The sequence below is a fragment of the Oxyura jamaicensis genome, chromosome 2 (genome assembly GCF_011077185.1).
Source record: "Oxyura jamaicensis isolate SHBP4307 breed ruddy duck chromosome 2, BPBGC_Ojam_1.0, whole genome shotgun sequence".
NCBI lineage: Eukaryota > Metazoa > Chordata > Aves > Anseriformes > Anatidae > Oxyura > Oxyura jamaicensis.
Window position 1 is genome coordinate 63,209,576 of NC_048894.1, and position 20,258 is coordinate 63,229,833.

Below are 20,258 nucleotides of genomic sequence, written 5' to 3' on the forward strand. Positions count from 1 at the left end.
AAAAAAAAAAAAAAAAAAAAAAAAAAAAAGAACAAAATAAAAATCAGGCAAATGAATGCGTGTGTGCCTACTAACACATGCATACAAAATATTTCAGTTTCATATATTTATTCCTCACTCCTCATTGTATTGAAAAGAAAATGAATCTGAATAGTCTTGTATCATGGATTCCCAAGCAAATAAACAACAAAGAACCAATAAACTGAGATACTGACAGCATGATAGGATTTCCATGGAAAGGTTTTTCCTCAGACCCTTTTAACAACTCAGGAAAGTTTCAAATGCCCACTGCTACAAGTTACCAGCATGAAAAATCTTAAGGTGTCTACATTAAAAAGTCTGTTTTAAATGGTAACTTATAATTTTATTTTTAAAATTAGTAGAACTTGAAACTGAAGTCATTTTGGAAAGGAGCAAATTGCAACTAGGGTTGAAAATGTGTCTGCTCCAAAAGAATTAATATATATATATATATATCTGTCACAAAGCTTTATTCCCATCATTTTCTTCACTGTTAACTTTAATTATACACTCTGACTGTCCTATAATTATGTAGCTTGGGAAGCTGGCAATTTTTTTCCTGCAGAAACTTTTATAATTTCTTGCAGAGATTCAACATTACTTCCATCAATACATTCCATATAGTTTATGTCACCACCTTTTAAAAGCAAAGCCTCTGATAACAGCAATTGATTATTTAAGTGGAACATGAAAAAAATGCATGCACTTTACTAAAGTCACTGATAGCACCAAACAATTAAAGAAAGAAATAAAGAAAAAGAAAAGCCAACTCAGTAAGAGACTAATTCAATAGGACTTCAAAAAAAAAAAAAAAAATATATATATATATATATGACAGCTAAGGACACTACACAACCAAAGCAAACATGCACAACGAAAATATGCTCCTTCACACACACACACAAAAACAACCTTTCTTCAGGAGGCGCCAATCATTTTATATAGTAAACAAAGCGAGATTTAAAAAAAAAAAAAAAGTATAAATAAAGAAATACAACTTGGTTTATCTGAATAAAGACAGCAAGAAAAAAACAACATCACTGTAATTTCAGGATTACAGTGCAACATTAAATTAAATATGCAACAGGCAAAAGAAATAAGATAAATGAAATGTTGGGAAGTTGCTAGGAATCAAAATTGAAACTAAAAGTTTCCTTGGTTTTGTTTCCATTTTCACTGTGACACACCTATGTTTTCACCCTCAAATGCTTTCTGCCTTGGAGATGCAGAGTTACCCATCCACTCCACTGCCTTCATACTCATGTTCTGTCACTGTAAGTACTTTTGCTTGGCACTGGTCTTGGAAGCCTTACTGTCCCCCTTCACTGAAGGTCACTGCAGCTTCAAACATCCTTCTCATCTAATTAATCCATTTATAATGCAAATTACTCCTAAATGGAATCAGCTATAAGAGCCATAACAAAAAGACAAAAACGAAAGAGATTACTGCCTGACTGCTTGACTTCTCTTCTAACTTCTCCTTACCCAGCTTTTTCAGTAACACATGAAGATACATTATTAAGGGCCATGCAGTTGGGGCGTCCTAAGAAATCAGCAGGTCAAACTGCAGTGATTTGTACCACCCATTAAAATATAGCACTGGCAATAGACTCGGTGTAGTCGTCACAATTTCCTGATAGTATCTTCATTTAATACACTGCATGCTGTCAGGAAAAGCTTTCCAAGTTTATTTTAAACCAGTGCTGGTTTCCAATCTCAATTTTAATTACCCCACAGTACAGATTTTAGCTCATTTTGGGGCTTCGGAATTGACCCATGGTAAAGCAATTAACTGCATTGCAAAATACAGTTTCCTTGACTCTGGAAAGACGAGTAGGCTAACATATTCCCAAGGTGTGTTAGCAGCTTCCACAGCAACTTTTGGCAAGCAATTTTATCTCAGCATGCCTCAGCATGGTGTTTCTAGTGTACACATACTCTTTATGAGGAGAGAAATATATAAGGCACACCCAGACATTCTTGTAAAAGGAATCCTACAAGAATAAAGACAGGCAACTCAAAATAACAATAACTCTCAGCAATGCAGCAACAAAAATACTGAATTACAGAAACAAAGCTGAGGAGCACCGAAGTCTGTTCTAAAAAGTGGCTAATTACATGCTATACTGGACCCAATTTTTAAAACAGCATCTGAAACTTGAAATTGAAAAAGAAATAAAAAATAAATGGAGAGAAGTCAATGAAAGCTCATTTTCAACAGCTTCTGTCCTCTAAATTTTTTCGGACTTCTTCAGAACAAGTTTGCTATGTGGGATGCAAGGGCAACCCATATTATGTGTATCTTCTAAATTTAGAATTTTAAAAAGAAGCCTATGAAGTAACACCATGCAGATCTTACCCAAATTTAAAATGAGAAATCCAAATTCTAATGAGAAAATGTAACCATGTATCTTTTTTTATAAAGAAAACCACAGTTCAGCATAGTTTATCCAGAAAACATACTCACTGCTCGGTATGTGAAATAACCCTTAATTTCAGGCGTTGATCAGGTTCAATAACTATTCCACATCACAGACTGCCACAGTCTGCTACTGCTAGGTTCAGACTGAGGCAGAAAGATGTATTTACAGAGCAAAACCAATAATCTTGTGGTCTCCTATTATACCCATGGGTCATCCTGTCTTGGATATCAGCACACCCTTTACAGCCTTAACACTATTCTACTTTGAACAAAAACTAGATGATAACTCTTTTAGCTTACTTCATATAAGTTCACTCTTCATTATTTAGTAGAAAAAATTGATGTGCTTACTGTCTGTCCTGGTTTCAGTTAGGACAGTTATTTTTCCCTCCTAGTAGCTGGTAGGGTGCTATGTTTTGGCTCAGGATGAGAAGAGTGCTGATAACATGCTGATGTTTTAATTGCTGCAGAGCACTGCTTATACTAAGCCAAGGACTTTTCAGCTTCTCACTCTGTCCTGCCAGCGGGCAGGCTGGGGGTGCAGCAAGAGCTGGGAGGGGACAGACCCAGGACAGCTGACCCAAACTGGCCAAAGGGGTATTCCATACCATCTGACGTCATGCTAAACAATATATAGGGGTGGCTAGCCGGGGTGGGGGGCCGGCTGCTCGGGGTTGGGCTGGGCATCGGTCAGCGGGTGGTGAGCAATTGCATTATGCATCACTTGTTTGTACATATTATTATTATTATCATTATTATTTTCTATCTTAATAAACTGTCTTTATCTCAACTCACAGGCTTCACTTTCCCGTTTCTCTCCCCCATCCCAGAGAGGGAGGGGGGAGGGTGAGCGAACGGCTGTGTGGTGTTTAGCTGCCGGCCGGGTTAAACCACAACACTGTCTCTATATGCCAACTTCCTCATGCAGGTCCCTGGGCACACACTCTGGGAGGTAGTTACACCATCCCTACCACCTCAGGACTCTGACTTTTTAGACTATCTTTTACTCCCATCTGTGCCAGATAGGTTTGCTCATGGCAAATATTCAATTTCATTAAAGGTCAGGAAAGGTTGCTCTATTTGATGCAGCTATTATTCTCCTGTATGCCTCTTTCCATAAGGATGTAACAATACAACTTGTTTTAACTACACTTGAAATAACAAATGTAGGAAGTAAACAGGGCAGGGGAAGGAACAGGTTGTGCAAGTTGTGATTGCTTTTGTGAGAAACGAAGTTGTGTTTTTGCAGTAGAGAATTATTTTTCTTTATTCCAAGGTAGTTGTGTAGTCATAATAAGGAGAAATGCTAAGTAGATAAGTGGACAGTAGAAGGCCTCACTGTTCCAAAATAAGGTAGAAGCTTGAGAAAAACAGGTTGAGCAGTGTGAGAACAGTAAAAGAGAACAGTAAAACAAAGATCACAAGTTCTCAAAACATAAGAAAGGCAAAATTAAAGGGTTGAAAAAAAGAAAAAATGTACATATATGGTATAGAGGAGCGTCGAGTAGCTTGTGAACCTGTAGTACTCAGCCAATGAGGAAACGGGAGGTAATCAGGCATCGGATAATAGGGAATAAAAGGTTATGATTTGTTTACTAAAATGCACTCCTGATTGACAGGACACCAGCCATTGCAATCGCGAATAAAATAGCTTCACAGAAGATCCTGTCTGAAGAAAATTATTTGAGATTTTTCTCACACTTTTTAACTGTTTTTCTACAAGCATTACTTTACCTAAAGCAATAGTTTTAGTTTAGGGAGCATCTTAACTCTCAGGACACTGTCAACTCAGTTATCAAGTCATTTGCTAGTCAAATCCTCCTTCCCACAGGAAATCCTGATAATTTTTGGTAGACTTCAAGCAGAGAAGAGAATTCTGCACAAATAATCATTTCTTAGCTCATAGTTGTCCATCATTCATCCAAAAAGGCACAAGCTTATATTTATTCTCTTCGCAAGCCTACGAGAATATCTATAATATTTGAATCAGCTTATACAGACATGACACGTTTCAGTGTTACATGGTTTGCCTCCTATAGTTGGCTGTTAACAGTGAACCTTCTTCTTCAAAGTGAACCATAAACAGGACATTATCAGTATATACAGGGAATTGCAGATATCTTCAAGAGGAGAAGTCTTACCCGTATATAAGCATCCTGGTGATGTTTAGCAAAGTATAGCATATTGTCAAGGGCTAGCATTCCTGGAGGAGTCTGTGTAAAATCCATTGCTGGGTTTACATGATTCTGCAAAAAAGATAACAAGATCACTTTATCAGTACATTTCCATAACTATCCACCTGTGATTTTTGATGTGCACCACGTCAGCATGCTGTGCCAGAGACCAGCAACACAGGCCTTTTTGCTGAGTAGAAAACTTGTAACATGGAAATGGTGCACACCTCAAAGAACTTTAAAGCCAAACACAAACAGTATGAGACTGGATTATCAGTCATTTACTTGTCTAACTATGCAATGGAGCTCCAAAAAGGAGATCTGTGCTTCTATAGCACTCATCCGAGTCTTTCATACATGATAGATTCATTGGTGGTGTTAGAAACTAGAAGTAATAATTAATGAAAATGCAGATACACATGCAAACAGCCTCCATAATACATATTTATACAAATGCTATGGGATGATTTCAAATAAACCATGAAAAAGAGAAAAAGCTACTAAATTCAAAAGCCCCATTAAGTCTACTGGATATCGCAGAGTCCTGAACACAAAAGGTCTCAGACAAAAGTATATGAAATTAAATAGATTCATCTTATGGAATTCAAGTAAATTTTGTTAAATTTTATATCTATGAACTGAAGTATGAAATTAATGAACAAACACACCAAACATAACCAAAACTTGTCAGCTTCCACATGCACCTAAGTTTCAAATGTTCAGTTTCACTTGTTACATACAAAATGACATTTGCTCAAATATTCATTAACACCATCAGTCTTTTGATGGAATGGAATTAAATGTAGATTTGAGTAAGTTTCATGTAGTTCATGGTTCTGAACATTTCTGAACAGATCTGAACATTTGTCTGGCCGTGGACAGACTTAAACAACACAGAAATGCTCTGAAAAACAAACACCCAAGGGTATGTCTCCATCAAAAATGCTTATCTCCTGCTAGTCTCTTTTATCACTATCACCTTTTCAATGTCTGCAGCTCCACTCATTCTGACACAGAAAGATTTCCCTTGTCACTTTGCGATGGCATTTCTATTCTGCAAGACTCAGCTGTGAGAGCTTTTAAAAGTGCATTTCCTATCACAAAACTTACTATATAACAATGGTAAAGATCAGCACAGATTTCTTCTTCTGTTAATCTCTTTCTGCGCTGTACTTAGGGTCTGATCCACCCACCTCACTGACAAAAGCATGGGCTGACTACTTCGCCTCTTGTTGATTCTGCCAGGCCATGAAATTGTAGAAATGTAGGATTCCACTCTCTTGCCTGCTTTATCTTTATATCTATGACATGTTGGTTTAGCTGGTCAATAATTCATATTCACATGAAAGATTAGAAATAACAGAAAGTTAAAATTATATATTAAGGTGACTTCTGCCACTTTAAAAGCAGACAAAAATTTGGAGATCAGGATAGCGTGCACAGTCTATTTGTTTCACATGTACACCAGTTCTCTGAAGCAGGACAAGCAACACAATCAGAGGCTCACCGCTTCACAATGGAGAATCAAGAGGATGTCTGAAATCCTAGATTTTTATGGGGAGATATCTACGCAGTAGAAGGGGAGTAGCTTAGAGTGGAAAATAAATGTTTAGTGAGTTGACTGCATTTAAAAAACAACAACAACAACAACAACAACAACAACAACAAAACTCATCAACTTTAATTTTTTAAAAAAGTCCTTTATGGCTGTTTCCTCAGCTCAACCTTCCATTTTCAACATGTAATATATTTATCAGCCAGAACACTTACAATCAGTACAAGACTGTTTCTCACAGATGACAAGCAAAACAGACTTCAGCTTCTGGAAGAGGAACACTTCCCGTCCTGACATTTTCAAGCGTTCCAGAAAGCACATCTTTTGAGAGGCTGGGTCTGGCAGACAAACAAATGCTCCCCCTTAGCCCTGCTAATCCCAACATGAACATTTTGGTAAGATCTTCTACACATTTGAAGTTCTCTTCATTATGCATACGAAGTTCTGGGGAACACCACTTTATACCTAGCCTCATAATGAGTACTTTTCCTTGGGAAAGCTGCTGAGAAGCTGTCAACAGGGAACCTCACAGTACTATTTTTATAACACCTTTTCCAAGCAGAACTTCAGCATAGGGATGTGCATACTCTCTTCATTGCCATGCTACAGCACAGGCAGAACATAGATAAATACTGGCAAGCAGAGAGTATCAAGACCCAGCTACCTTTCTGTAGCTATTAGAATATCATGACTCATTTTACTGGTATTTACAAGCAATGTTGAAATTAAAGCAGGATACCAAAATAAAAGGTTGACCCACCGTTGCCTGAATAGTTCTCTCCTTCATCCTATTCTAGCATCTCAAGTTATGTGGAAACATCGACAAAAACAAATGGAAACGAGAAATCTCACTGCATTTGTAAGAAGGGTTCATTTTGTCTCTTGCCATCAATAAAAATCTGTTCAATCAGAAAAGCCATCTCCATCGCATTACTTTTTCCCAAGTCAAGCCTATATATCCAGCTATTCCTAGCTGTTTCAAAAGTTTCTGTCACTTTTGATTCCAGGATAATGAGGGCTTGATCTTCAACTCTATTAAGTCAAATCACTGGAGATATGTCAGCTGGCAATAACTCAGGATCCACAATTCTGGCATGTGTGAGACAGTAAATTATCTTTAAATTATTCTTCAAAAACAAAAAGAATGCAGACTGCTTTGTTCTATTCCTTCTCCATCCCTCCCCAAATCATACTTTTCTTAACATGTTGAATTTTTTGTGATTGAAATATTAACTGAGAGTGGGTTTAGAAATGAGATATGAAGCTAAATTACCTAAAATGCTGTAGTGAATAATTTAGAAGTATTCAAACATCTCCACCTACAACATAATTTATTAAATATATGGAAAACAACACGTCAGGCAAATTAGCTGCATCTGTTTAGTATAAAGTCTATTCCATTTTTCTCTTTATAAAAAGCCAAGAAATACAAAGGGAACAGATTTGTCACCTACAATTTTTCAGATGATTTCTTATTTTTTTCCATTAGTCTGAATAGTATCTACATAACCTTCAGCTTCTGAGCAGTATTTAACAGCTTATGTTCTTTTGCTATATATGTTGACATACCAAAAACACCAAGAATGTTAGCCAGCTTAGCAGAGTACTGTGAAAATGAAAGTTCAGTCTTCTGGATAAGATGCAAATCCAAAATCACATCTGCTTGTGGCATTATCAATAAAGTAAATAAAATCATGTGGCATGATTCAAAAGATTACAACTATTCTGGATAAATTCCAGTGTAGTAATTATAATCAGACAACCTAGTATTCTCATGCAGCCCTAGCTGCATAAGGCTTTCCTCTCTATCTATCCTGAATGGCTCCACTGTCTTCCTCTTGGCTTCCAAGGCAATCTCTGAGGGATGTAGAGATTTCAGCTGTACGAATATGTCCTGACACTGAGACATTTAATCACAGTAATGGTGCACTGTCTGTAGATAACCACTAATGGAATAAGCGATGCTAGTTCCTTGTATTAATCCTAACAGTGCCTTCCACATGACTATGCCGAAGCACAGACACCATTTATTTCCCCGCATTCACAGTCTGCTAAAGGTACAAACTTACTTATTTCTGCCTTGACAGATATTGACAGCCTATCACAGGTTTTTCATCAGTGCTGTGTTCAGCTATGTAAATCAGTTGCCAGGTTATGCTAATTATTCCTGATTGCTGCTTGCAGTCAGTGCTAGTCCCAGTAATTGCTGTTCCACACAGGAAGAGCAAACTTGTTTTCCCAACCCCAGTGTAGTTCACATGAAACATTATTCTGAATGTCTCTATTCTGTAGGCTTGTACGACAAAAACATTACAGGTGTTCCCAGAGAGGAATTGGGATTGTAGAAGAACTGACGATGAAAAAACTTCAGAATATCTGAAGAAGAGACCAATTTAAATAGTGTCGATATAAAATGACACCCCTCAAAATTGGTCATATTTTTTCTTACAGAAGAAGGGACAATCTGGCTACAAAGATAGTGCAAAAGGCATTGATCACCTCATTCCTTGAATTACTTGCAGTTACTTATTTTCCTCTTGCTTTTAAATCTAAACCAATGTTTTGTGGGCCAGGAAGGAAAGCAATCACCTGGAGTACCTACACTAAAACCTAAGGAATTAGGTCAAAGTCGTAAATTACATTAATAGATACATGGATGTTTGCTCTATCTGAACTCAGAGACAGAATGGCAGTAACATTTCAAGCTGTATTTTCAGTGAATTACAAATTGGTAAACTTATGTTAGAATCAGTAAGCACAAAACCTCAACATTTACCCCTTCTGTAAATGCTCCTGAAGTTTTCCACACAAAATATTCTCATCTGTTCATTTACAGAAAAAAATACAAATATGAAAAAAAGCTACATAAAAAAAATGTGAAGTTAGTCAGCTAAAATTCTTAACAAGGAAGTAATTTTCTCATTTTATTTAACAGCACTGTATTCAAAGAGATGATGCATACAACTTCCATCATTCAATTTAATGAGATCTAAGAGTGACTTGGGAATTTTCAACTTCTATGCATTCAGTGAAAGCAAGAACTAACAAACAGATTTGTTTTTCCCCTGATAGCTATTTAAATATGCAAATGTGCATTTTTTTTCTCTTCCAAAGCCAATTTTTTGAATTTTCCAACACCAATCTAGGATAGAATGACTTTTTATCTGGAGGATCACTGAATTAAAAATTAAAATAAAGTACTAAAAACACTGTGTACCTTGAGTCGGATGTCTGCAAGCTCAGCAGCTGTTACATCTTTAAAGAGTATGTAGAAAAAAATTTTAAGATACATTCCGTTCAAGTCATTTAAATCACATACCATCCCTACCCTTCTTTGCATTTAAAGAACTCCAGTGTACTTCTACTCGATATAGTTTTCACAAGACTTACAAATTATAGTTGCATATTTACAGAGCAGTAATATTTTTTACTTTAACATATCTCTAGCTTTGTCCAGCTTCATTCATCAGCAAATACTTGAACATTTCTACTTGCTTTAGCATTTTTATGACAGCTTTACAATACACATTAGTAGACCGTGAATATTATCCTCCATCAATAAAACTCATTCTAACATACCTAACACATTAAGCAACAGTTTTCTAGATCAAGTTTGAACTCACCAATACAAAACTGACCTTCTCAACAACAAAGAAATCTAAGTGCAATCTACGCATCAAAAATTCAAAATTTGACTAACATTCCCTTATCATAGAATGGCTCGGGTTGGATGGGACGTTAAAGATCATCTAGTTCCAACCTCTCTGATCTAACTAAGGTACTATGTAATCTAATGTAAAGGACCACAGCACTACATACATCACCCCTAGATGTTTGTCCCAGTCATGAATCGAGTGTGCAGTGGTCAGAATTGACAAAATCTGAATGTTACGGTGACATAACAAAACTCACCTAAAATCATCAGATAAGACGTAACAGACCATTGGGGAATGACAAACACTGCATTTTTTCAGACATTAATAAACTACACTTTGTAAGCAAGACATAAAGCTCTTGTACAATACTTCGTATTTTCTATGTTTTTTCATATTTACTGCAGCTTTACAGTTACACGGAGCTAATGCTTTGTATTCCAAGACCTTAAGCCTTATGGACACAGGCAATTCTTTGAAAGCCTCAAAGAATCTAAAACAAATGCTACAACACTGAGGTATCACATCTTGTTCAATGCAAGATAGGAGTACAGTTGTAACAGGGGTAGTAAACAAATAATAACAATAAACTATTACAAATAACCCCAGATTAAATGTTTTCAGCTAAACGGAAGCCAGACGAAGCACAATTAAAATCTACCCAAGCAATCCTATCCTTGCTTGTGTACACTTCATGTTCTTAAGTCCATTTTAAGCATGAAAAGCCCTTTTTTGAGTTCAGGTATGTTTTATGTCTGCTGAGTAAGGTACACTGTGACTTTTCTTATTTAATGCCTGGCACTGTTTGTATGTTGGTGTACAAGCATTAATGGTTCTGGCTGATGCTTCAAAGACTTATTAAAGAACAGTTCAGAGCTATTTAACAAGCATTTTGTATAAAAATTAATGAAATTATACAAACTGTTTAACAAGTGTACATAAATATTTATTTTAGCTTATGGCCAAAACATGCAAGTTGCATAGCCAAACAACAAGAAAAAGGAACTCCTGACCATTTCATTAAATAAAATGGAAGACTCAAAACCAAGTTCTGCCAAGTCTTTGGCTTCTTGAGACAGAATTTTCTAAGAATAAGACTGAGACAAGAGCATCTTTTTGATTGTTTTATTTACACTTCAGGCAATTTTACATTACCTCTTTAAAGTAAAATTTACCTCTAATTTAAAGCATATTAATTGAAACACCTTTCAGTCATAATTTCCTTATAAGAGAAAGAAAAAATACTTAGATAAGGTTTGAGTAACATCAGGGTAAAAATAATCATTGCAATTTTCCTGAAGATGTGTTATCTACAGGAAAGTCACATGGGAAGCAGCTGGCTTAATTGCTGCAGTTGCCTCTCCCATACATCATCACTCAGAAGACTTGAGTGGATTTCTGACGGGATCCTTCGTACCGTAATGAGCAGCTCCAGTGAAGGATATGATGTTTGTTATGGGAGGAATGGCACAACCACAGAACAGCAACTAATCTGTAGTAAAAGAAACTGTCAAATCTGTATTTTAGCTGTCTTTGGACCTAAGTCCCCATATACAGAATGACTCTTCCTACAGTCTAAACTTCCTACAGCTCAAGTACAAACAGCCAGGCTTTATAAATACCAAACTAGAAGGGTTTGAAAAATAGGACCACATTCTGAAAGCCTTTGAATCCATACTTCCATCTTAAACCAACATTAGTCTATGCCTGTACTATAGCATAACTCATTTGCCTTCAGTAGTGCGGCAATTTTAATTATAACAAAGACTGGATGCATTTGCTGTGGAATTTCAGTTCACCCAACTTCCGTTTTTCTTTGCCTCCCTCTACAGGAATGTGAAATGTGAAAAGCTAGAGCTGTGCTTTAAAAAATTTGCAACTTTTTGTATGCCCTGAGCATTCTTCTGCTATACCTCCAGGCTCCTCCAGATTAACATCAAAAAGAGAATGGAGTTGCACCAAAATATAGGAAGATTAAAAGAGTTAAGGAGTTTTTAAAAGAATAGGTATTGCCTTCTGTGTACAGGCTGTGTAATAAGCAGACTGTATCGAAGAGTCAAAAGATTCAGAATTCAGATATGGAGGTGTTTTTTATTTGAAGGGGAAAAAAATCAAGTATTCCCAAAGAAGTTGCTCTACTCCCCCTCATCTCTTAATTCATCTACAGGCCTGAGTTCATGAAACTGCATATTCAGAGATCTCTTACCCATATTGTAATTCTTCATAACTGAACAAAATCCAAACACTTTGTGTGCTCTATTTACTATCCTTTACATCTTACAACAGGCAAAAAAGCACAAGGAATGAGAAGACGGAGGAGCAAAGCAGTATGTACATATAAGCAACATACAGACTGAAAATTGCATAGGCTTAAGGAAAAATGAGTATTTGTAATAATGAACACTAAATTGAATTTACAGTGTTTCACAAAACTAACATTACTTCGTTACTGAGCAAGGGTTTGGCAGGCAATCAGTTATCTGAGTGAATCAGATGAAGCCCATAATACAAAAGAGAAAAGACGTCATTATATCTGACTAGTTTCTGGGAGCCTGTTTCTTCAAATTAGTTCTTTTGTTTGCAAATTCTGAGGGATATGCAGTATATAGCATCTAGAGAAAGAAGTCCAAGATCTATCTCTAAGAGAAGGGGTTAGAAAGCAATTAGTGGTAAGACAACTCTTCATTAATGATGAACAGACAGATCATTCAAAGCTTTATCACATCTAAATTTACAGAGCTTGCCTGCCCCCAGGAGTTTAGAGCTATAATGCACACAGTGGGTGAGTGGCAAACAAGATTTCAAAACATAATGAAATCGCAAATAGTAAATAAAAACATGCAACAAATGCAGTGCTCTGATGACCCTAAGCTTACATTATCCATTAATGCTTACATATCCGTTAATGGATTTTCTTCAGAACAGGCATACACTTTTAATCAAAAGCAGCTTTTACAACTTCACAAGTAAAAATATTGGAAAGGCATAAAACCCAAACAAACAAAAACTTTTATACTCCCTCCCGAAGGGAAAAAAAAAAAAAAAAAAAAAAAAAAAAAGCTGATCTTATATTATAATTAAGAAACTGATTTAAAAGATGATACTATAAAAACTTATTTTAAAAAAGATTGTGATTATACAGACTTAGCTCATTCACATAGACACAAAACTACAGGTATTTCACTCTGAATAGTTTTAACATCATTCTTATACTGATAAGAGGAAAGGTCAAAGCACTTTGGCAGCCCTTCAAAATGATTTTTCTTTATTTCTTAATTTATTTTTTATCTGTTCCCTTCTGGAAGGACTAAAGCTAAGAGAAATTCAGCGGTACATGGTAAAAGGCTCGTTTATTCATTTTAACAATGTGCAGATTGTTAGATGCCCATAGCTTCTGACAAACAATTCTGGTAAATTGCATGCAGCTGCATGGTAAACAAGAACAATGGATTCAACATATGGATTTTCTGGCCCCAGTTCTTGGTTACCGTAATGATGTGTCTGACCTGGGCACCTCTTTCTATGCAATTACTGACTCAGACCAACAGTACCACTTTTATAGAAGCTTAGTAGCTCGTGTAACACACAGATATCAACCACTGTGCAACATCACAAGGTCAGACTTCCTGGGTACAAAACTGAATGATTTTTTTATTACAAAGAGAAGTTCTCAGGTTTGCTCCCATCTATTTAAAGTCTCACGCATCCAAATAGCAGTAATTCTTTTGTGCCCCTCTGTAAGCATTCGGAGTCAGCAGTGAACAATCTGATTCTGAAGACTGATAATGCATTTTTTTCATGATGTATGTTCAGATTTGCTCATCACTACATGGTCTTCATCAGACATCTCTTTTTTGTTGTTATTTTCCATTGTACACCACACTGCAATCACATTTGGCTGAGAGCAGCATCTACCCTGCTGCCAAAGCCAAGCAACCCTCTCCCTTGGAGGCTGTACCCCCAGGCCATCTTCACCAGCGCTGCCCTACTCACATGAAGGGCGACCAAGATGTTCCCTGCTTGTGCTCAGCAGGCATCCACCCATGCTTCTGTGCCCTGCTCAAAGTGGTTTGAGGGCTCAACAGAAGAGAACTGTGGATCAAACGCTAACCCTGGGGACTATTCCACCCTAAGTCATACCAGAAAGGTATCTTCCACAGTGGCAAGTTAACCTTGAAGGACTCTGCAATGTGACTTCTGTGCTTCAGCACCATGACTTCTGTGCTTCACTCAAAAACAAACAAAACCCCATACACAAACAAGGAACAACAACAAAAAACACACAGCGATCCTATTTCCATCACAATTCCAATCATGGGATGCTTGGTTCATGGTAAACAGTAAATTTAAAATTGTGCTTATGGGTAAGAATGCAGTAGGTTGCACATGCGTGGGCTCCTATCAGAACCGGGCTCTATTATGAGATTAAGTGTACATGGCACCTCAGGGATGCCCTATTTCTGCCTCTCAAGTTTTGAGACAGAGTGTTGGGTTGTTGCTGTCGCTCACAATGCCAACTTGGGCCATGTTTACAAATCAAACCTAAGCTTTTCTGATTAGACCTTAAACTATGTTTACAATCTCATATTTTACAGATTTGCAGAGACCGCTGGGAAAAAAAATCCAGGTTGCAAAAAAGTATCCCTGTCTTGGTGCATATCAGTCTTGCATGAACTCTAAGACACAGGAACAAACTAGTATTTCAGAAAGAAAATATCCCATCAGTGACAGGCAGAAAAGAAACCGTGCTTAGAGTTCTGTAAGAAACTGTAATGTGCAAGCCAGTTTAAGTAACTTCCTACTTCCCCAAAAAGGTATTGTTTAGCTTAAACATCAAACAATTGCTGGCAACTCAGAAATGGGAATTTACACCATAAATCAGTGTTTCCTAGTATTTCTAAGGCTGTAATAATTATTCTGTACGTAATTGCATGCAACTGAGCTGTTCACTAGCTTTTGCTAACAACCTACATCTAGTGGGATGCTAGTGCCCTCTGCTGTGTGATGTTAAAAATTAGGTAGAAGCTTTCTCTTGAAACGAGTTTCAGCTCTATTCCAAGTAATTCCAAGATGTATAAATACAGTAAATTAATAACTGGGCTTACTGATTGTTGTGCTCCAAATGTCAGTATACAGTAGTAAAACCCTTAATTACATGCTTGGTATCATCATCCATTCACTTGTATTTCCTTTACCCTTTCCATTGTCTTGTAGTTTAAGTATTTTGTCTACTAGAAGTACAGGTTTCAGTACCTCCACTTGTGGTTGCTCAGCTAGGGATGTATCAAGCAGCAAGAAACACTCACCTGTGAGGTACTTTACACTCTAGACACCCAGGGGAAAAAAAAAAAAAAAAAAAAAAAAAAAAAAAAGTAAAATACAACTAACTTCTGAAAATAGCTAAACAATACACATTTAAAATCTCAAAGAGGGGAAGAAATACAACTTTTCCTCTCTACCTTTCAGCCTTCTTCCTTCTGATGAAGAAATGCATGCAGTTTGCCAGGCACCTTCCAATTCAGATATTAAGCAGCCAAATAACTTGACTTGGAAGTGGCTAAAGTTTCCATGCATCCTCTCTTTCACATCTTTCAGCAATCTTTAACATCTGCTACCACTATAGTTTTGAGCTACTTCTAAAACTTTTTTTTTTTTTTAAGTCAAAAAAATGATCTCTTTAAACCAAAGTCACGTTGACAAAACCTAAATGAAGTCACAGTCAACCCATTTGTAGAGGTTTTTGCAGGTATAATCCTTTACCTCTCTGGAAGAAAATGAAAAACATCATCAACAGTAAAAAATACTTCACCACTTTCACTAAACCACTGGATACAGACAGAAATGATGGCATGATTTTTCAAAGTCTCCATGGAACCATAACGGGTAGTGTTCTGAAAGGCAGGGGGAGGAGGTTTATTTGGGAAGCTCAATGCTCAAGTGAGAAATGCTTCAGAAAGCTCTTCATTATCCCAGAAAGTCAAAGAAACAGTATAAATCAGTAGGGAAGCAGGCTGTCACAAGCAAACAAACAATAAAGATGTTTAATTGCATGTAAAACTAACCTGAGCCACACGTGGCATGGTCGTCTGACACTTTCCATTTTAAGACTTTCTTTTGCTTCTGACACTTTACAACTACTTTGTTTGGACTGAATGTTTAGCATATCCTTTAGGTTTTTAGCAGAATCTTTGGTCATTTGTAGGAATGTTTTATTAAACACTGCATTGCTCTTATTAACTTTATTTTTACACAGTTGTTTTGCTGAAGAACTCCATCCCAGTCACGCTTTGTAAAAAGAGGTTCTAGTTTAGGAAAAGGCTTGTTTTTGTGCCAGTCTTGAGATTCCTCTGGAATGTAGACTATATTTGGTCATATTATAAAAAAACTCAGGATATATTGAATTTCATAAGTCTGTATGGAGCGTTTTGTTTTGTTTTGTTTTGTTTTTCGCCTGAAGGTGATGCCTGTCCTGGGCATTCCCTGGCCTCATCTTCAAGGCTTAGAGAAAAAGGAATGACTAGAACCGGGAGTTGAGTGGACAGAAGCTAAGTAGAGGGATGCACAGTAACAGTGTGAGGAAAGAGTCAAAGCCAGGCATTTGGAAAGGTTGGAGGAAGGAGGAGTGCAAGCGTGGCAGGGCAGAAGCTATGACAGAAGGGCAGGAGGGCTATAATTAGCCTGTTGCTGAACAAAAGGAGAGTAAAAATCATGACAGAAGCAGAGTGAAGAAGAAAAGGAGAAGAAAAGCAGAGGCAGACAGAAGAAAAATTGCCTGTATTTAAATATCACAAAGAATGAAGGGAATGAAACAAGGCTTCAGAGTTATTTTTCTGCCTTTTCTTAAAAACATTCAATGTTGCCGCTCTTTTAGTACAACGTGGGGGTGTTGCACTTCTTATGCAGACATATCTATGATGCAGATATGTATTAATATATAAAATACACAAACATTTGAAACATTTACATCAGTTTAGATGCTTTCACTGATTCAAGATCATTATTACTTGACGTTCTGGACTGTTATTCCCAGTGAATAGATCTTGTTCATATGATATTGCTATATACAGCAACAGAATTCTAGCAATAAATGTTACTCTCTTAAAAACAGGAATAACAGAACAGGTCCTCAAGTTGTTTTGTTTTGTTGTTGTTTTTGTCTCAAGTTCTTCTACATAGTGTTTATGAAAACAAATACAGTAGCATGAATTTCTGTGTCTCTACTTAAAAGGTGATCAAATACCAAAACTAATAGTCACTATACATCTACACTCTCTGATAACACATAGAAATAAAGATGTATGATTAGCCTTCCAAAACTTACCTTGAGGAATAAGCCAGTAAAGACATATGTCCGAAATACCCACTGAAAAAATTGAAGTTCAAAACTGAACCGTGGAACACAGAACAAAGTTTGCAAACAGAGAACAGCAACCTCTAGTGGTCATAAGGGTTAAAAAAAAATGAATAAATGCTACATACATTCTTGTCTTACCCCACTTGTTCAATATTAAAAGGAACTTCAGTAGCAAAAGGGAAGACCGTATTTTTTTTCTAGTTTCACACTACTATGTGCAATTTTAATTCTGTTAAATAAAGGAATATTTAAATCTATGAACCATGTACTACAGTGAAAGGTGAGAGAAAACTCCTTTCTAGTTAAGTCCATTAGACCTGTTTTCTGCAATGCTGAAAATTGCTGCAATGCTAGAGTTTTTCTGCAAAACTCTACTTCTACTACAAGAATTGCCATAGATAAACTGCTGAAAGAGATTTTTAAGGCAGATAGAAAAGAAGGAACTCAAGCTACTTAATTTGCAATTGCCTCAGAAAACTAATTCAATAAGGTGAAACGTATCTTACATCTCCTAATTGGGTCATCTTTTGTTTTATTTGTCAGTATTTTAGTAAACCTCTTCAAAACTATCTCATCTGAAAATCTCTTTACCAATAATAAACTTCACACTGGACATCTTGACCATCTGAAAAGGCCCTGTGGTTGCTTTAACTGAATATAGGTTTTTAACCATGTAGTTTTACAAACGGTATTGTAAACTTCTGAAACCAAGTCTGGACTTTCTCTTTTGTTGACATTACATCTGCAGTGTGGCAAAGCTTTTTCATGTGGCCAAGAAAAATAAATAGAATTCCTGCATTTCCCATTCAGAAAGACAACAAGCAGTCCAGGAAAAACTGGATGGCTAGACATGGTTTTGCTCTCCCCCTCGGAAAAAAATGTTTAATCAGTTCAAGAAATTAGCATCCCTGACCACCACCACCAGTGGAACGAAGGCAGCATTCGAAGGCAGCCACCAATTTGGCTGGGTTTCTTCTTGTGTTAGACAGCCAAATGAGGAGGGAAAGAAACCTTCCGTTATTCAGGGCATAGTTCAGTTTGCTTATGTATCCTTCTACCTGCACTCTCAAAAGCATTGAAGACGTTTTAATGTTAGAGTTAAAAGAAATAGATGGGGTAACGGCAGCCATAGGCTAACTGGAGGCCAGTCAGAGCATAGCCCCTCTGTGAGGCTCAGTCAGATTCACTGTTTGAGAGTCAGCCTGAGCTCTACAACAGGCACTTTTCCAGCTCTGTGAGGAAGGTCAAATTCCTTTTCAGCTATGGGAAAAGACATACATGTAGTCATACCTGTACTCTCAGCTCCAAGAAAAAGTTCTGCTCAAGAGCAGAGTAACTCTCCTCACACTTTAAAATTAACATATTTATTATTTGTGCATTGCCTCATTATTCTGTTAGGGGGATAACCTGCCTCCCATTAGGACCCTTATCGCGGTACTCTGAAAAGCTCATTTGCCTGTATTTCTTATCTCCCATTATGCTTTCCTTCTATTTATCCTTCCACATTTTCTTCAATGTTTTGATCCCAGTTCTCATTCCCTCCTAGATTTTAATCGCCATTCCGTGTTGGAAAGCCATCAGAATTACATAGCAAACACACTGCTGTTGTTACCCCTGACAACTGTTGATTTCTGTAGGCTTCCCAATGAACAGCCCAAATGAGAGTAATGAAGATAACAGACATCCCTGCTGCACACACACAGCATGAGTTCCTGCAAACTCAGACAAGACAGTAACACTTTTTGATTCACACCAAGCATCTCCCGTACAATGCTATCAGTTCAAACACACTGTTCTTAATAATGAATTCAGCTCTGCAGAATCAAAATACATCCTGTGAGACAAACAGAAGCATTGGAAGAACAAGTGTCAGCCCACAACCCTATTGATCTTTAGTCTTTCTTTGTTAAGCAGCAGAAAAACAGGACTAGAATTCAGATCTGTGTGCTAGTCGTGGTTCAGTTTATGTTGGATGCTTTATTACATAAACAGAGTTTTCCAGCTCCACCTCTAAGAAAGCAAGATCAGACTTTCAGGAGTGCTAGATACTTAGGGATGCCAGCAACAGCAGTGGGATCTGAGTGTCTTCAACATCTCATAAAACTGGAATGCACAGTTAATATCCAAAAGTGATCAACCACTATCAGAGAACACTTGTTTTAAATTTGACCTCTTTTATTCTTCCATATGCCATAATCTCTGTATGTACAGATCCACAACAACTTCACTATACCTCAGCGTTCCCTCTTGCCCCCTGCCCTGAACTGTGTTTATCACCATTTCTTACTTCCAATGGTTACTTTTCCACCAGATACGATGGAAGGTCTGCGAGAACTGATCTCTGTTCTCATTCACCACAAGTTAGAGGGTCTACATTCAGCTCGTTTATCTCTAAACCATGGCATGCATATACCTTTAGGTCTAGCCTTGAGGGCCCAAAGTCCTCTGCTCATCTCACATAGGAGTTGCCAATCTTAGAAGCTGAGATAGCAATGGTCTTCTATTACACAGAAACAGAGAACAGATTCATAGTTTTTGTTGTTGTCTATTGAGATTCAAAAGCTTCTTCAAAGCATTGATTTTACTATCATGCTTATAATGCCAAGTTCCTTCCTTTCCCCTTACTTAAGACTCCTTACAGATGCAACAGCACTGATACAGCAGTATTTTTTCCTCACTCATCAGTAATGAAAACAACTATCAGAAGAACCCAGAACGCCTCCTCCCTAAACCACAGGGGAACTGGGTAATCCTGAGCTCTATGCCACAGAGCTGAGCAGAGCACTCTAACTGCACAGTGAGCTTCAGCTTGTACCGGTGTTTGAAACCACCCTGCCTCTAACTGTGGCTACCGTACCACATTCACTATCTATCTGCCAGGCCAGCAGCAATCATGTACCATGCAAAGTATACAATTTTACCTAACGAGAAAGAAAATTGCATACTAACCTAGAGTAAACAATAAATCAAGATACTTATTGCAGAGTGTGCATGTATGCATGTGTCCACCCTTTGCTTCCAGAGGGGAAAATAATACACATTATTCATTAGTACAAATGTATGCAACAGTTCAGCCAGA

At 37.2% G+C, this 20,258-nt stretch overlaps 1 protein-coding gene across 5 annotated transcripts in view; it reads right to left on the reverse strand.

The window, feature by feature from the left end:
- Positions 1-20,258, reverse strand: part of ELMO1 (engulfment and cell motility 1) — a 320,073-nt gene that overhangs the window by 167,579 nt on the left and 132,236 nt on the right. For all 5 annotated transcript variants that reach the window (XM_035319248.1, XM_035319246.1, XM_035319251.1 and 2 more), the window contains one exon: positions 4,585-4,689. In XM_035319248.1, the coding sequence (XP_035175139.1) occupies positions 4,585-4,689 (105 nt within the window). The remainder of the gene's footprint in view (positions 1-4,584; positions 4,690-20,258) is intronic.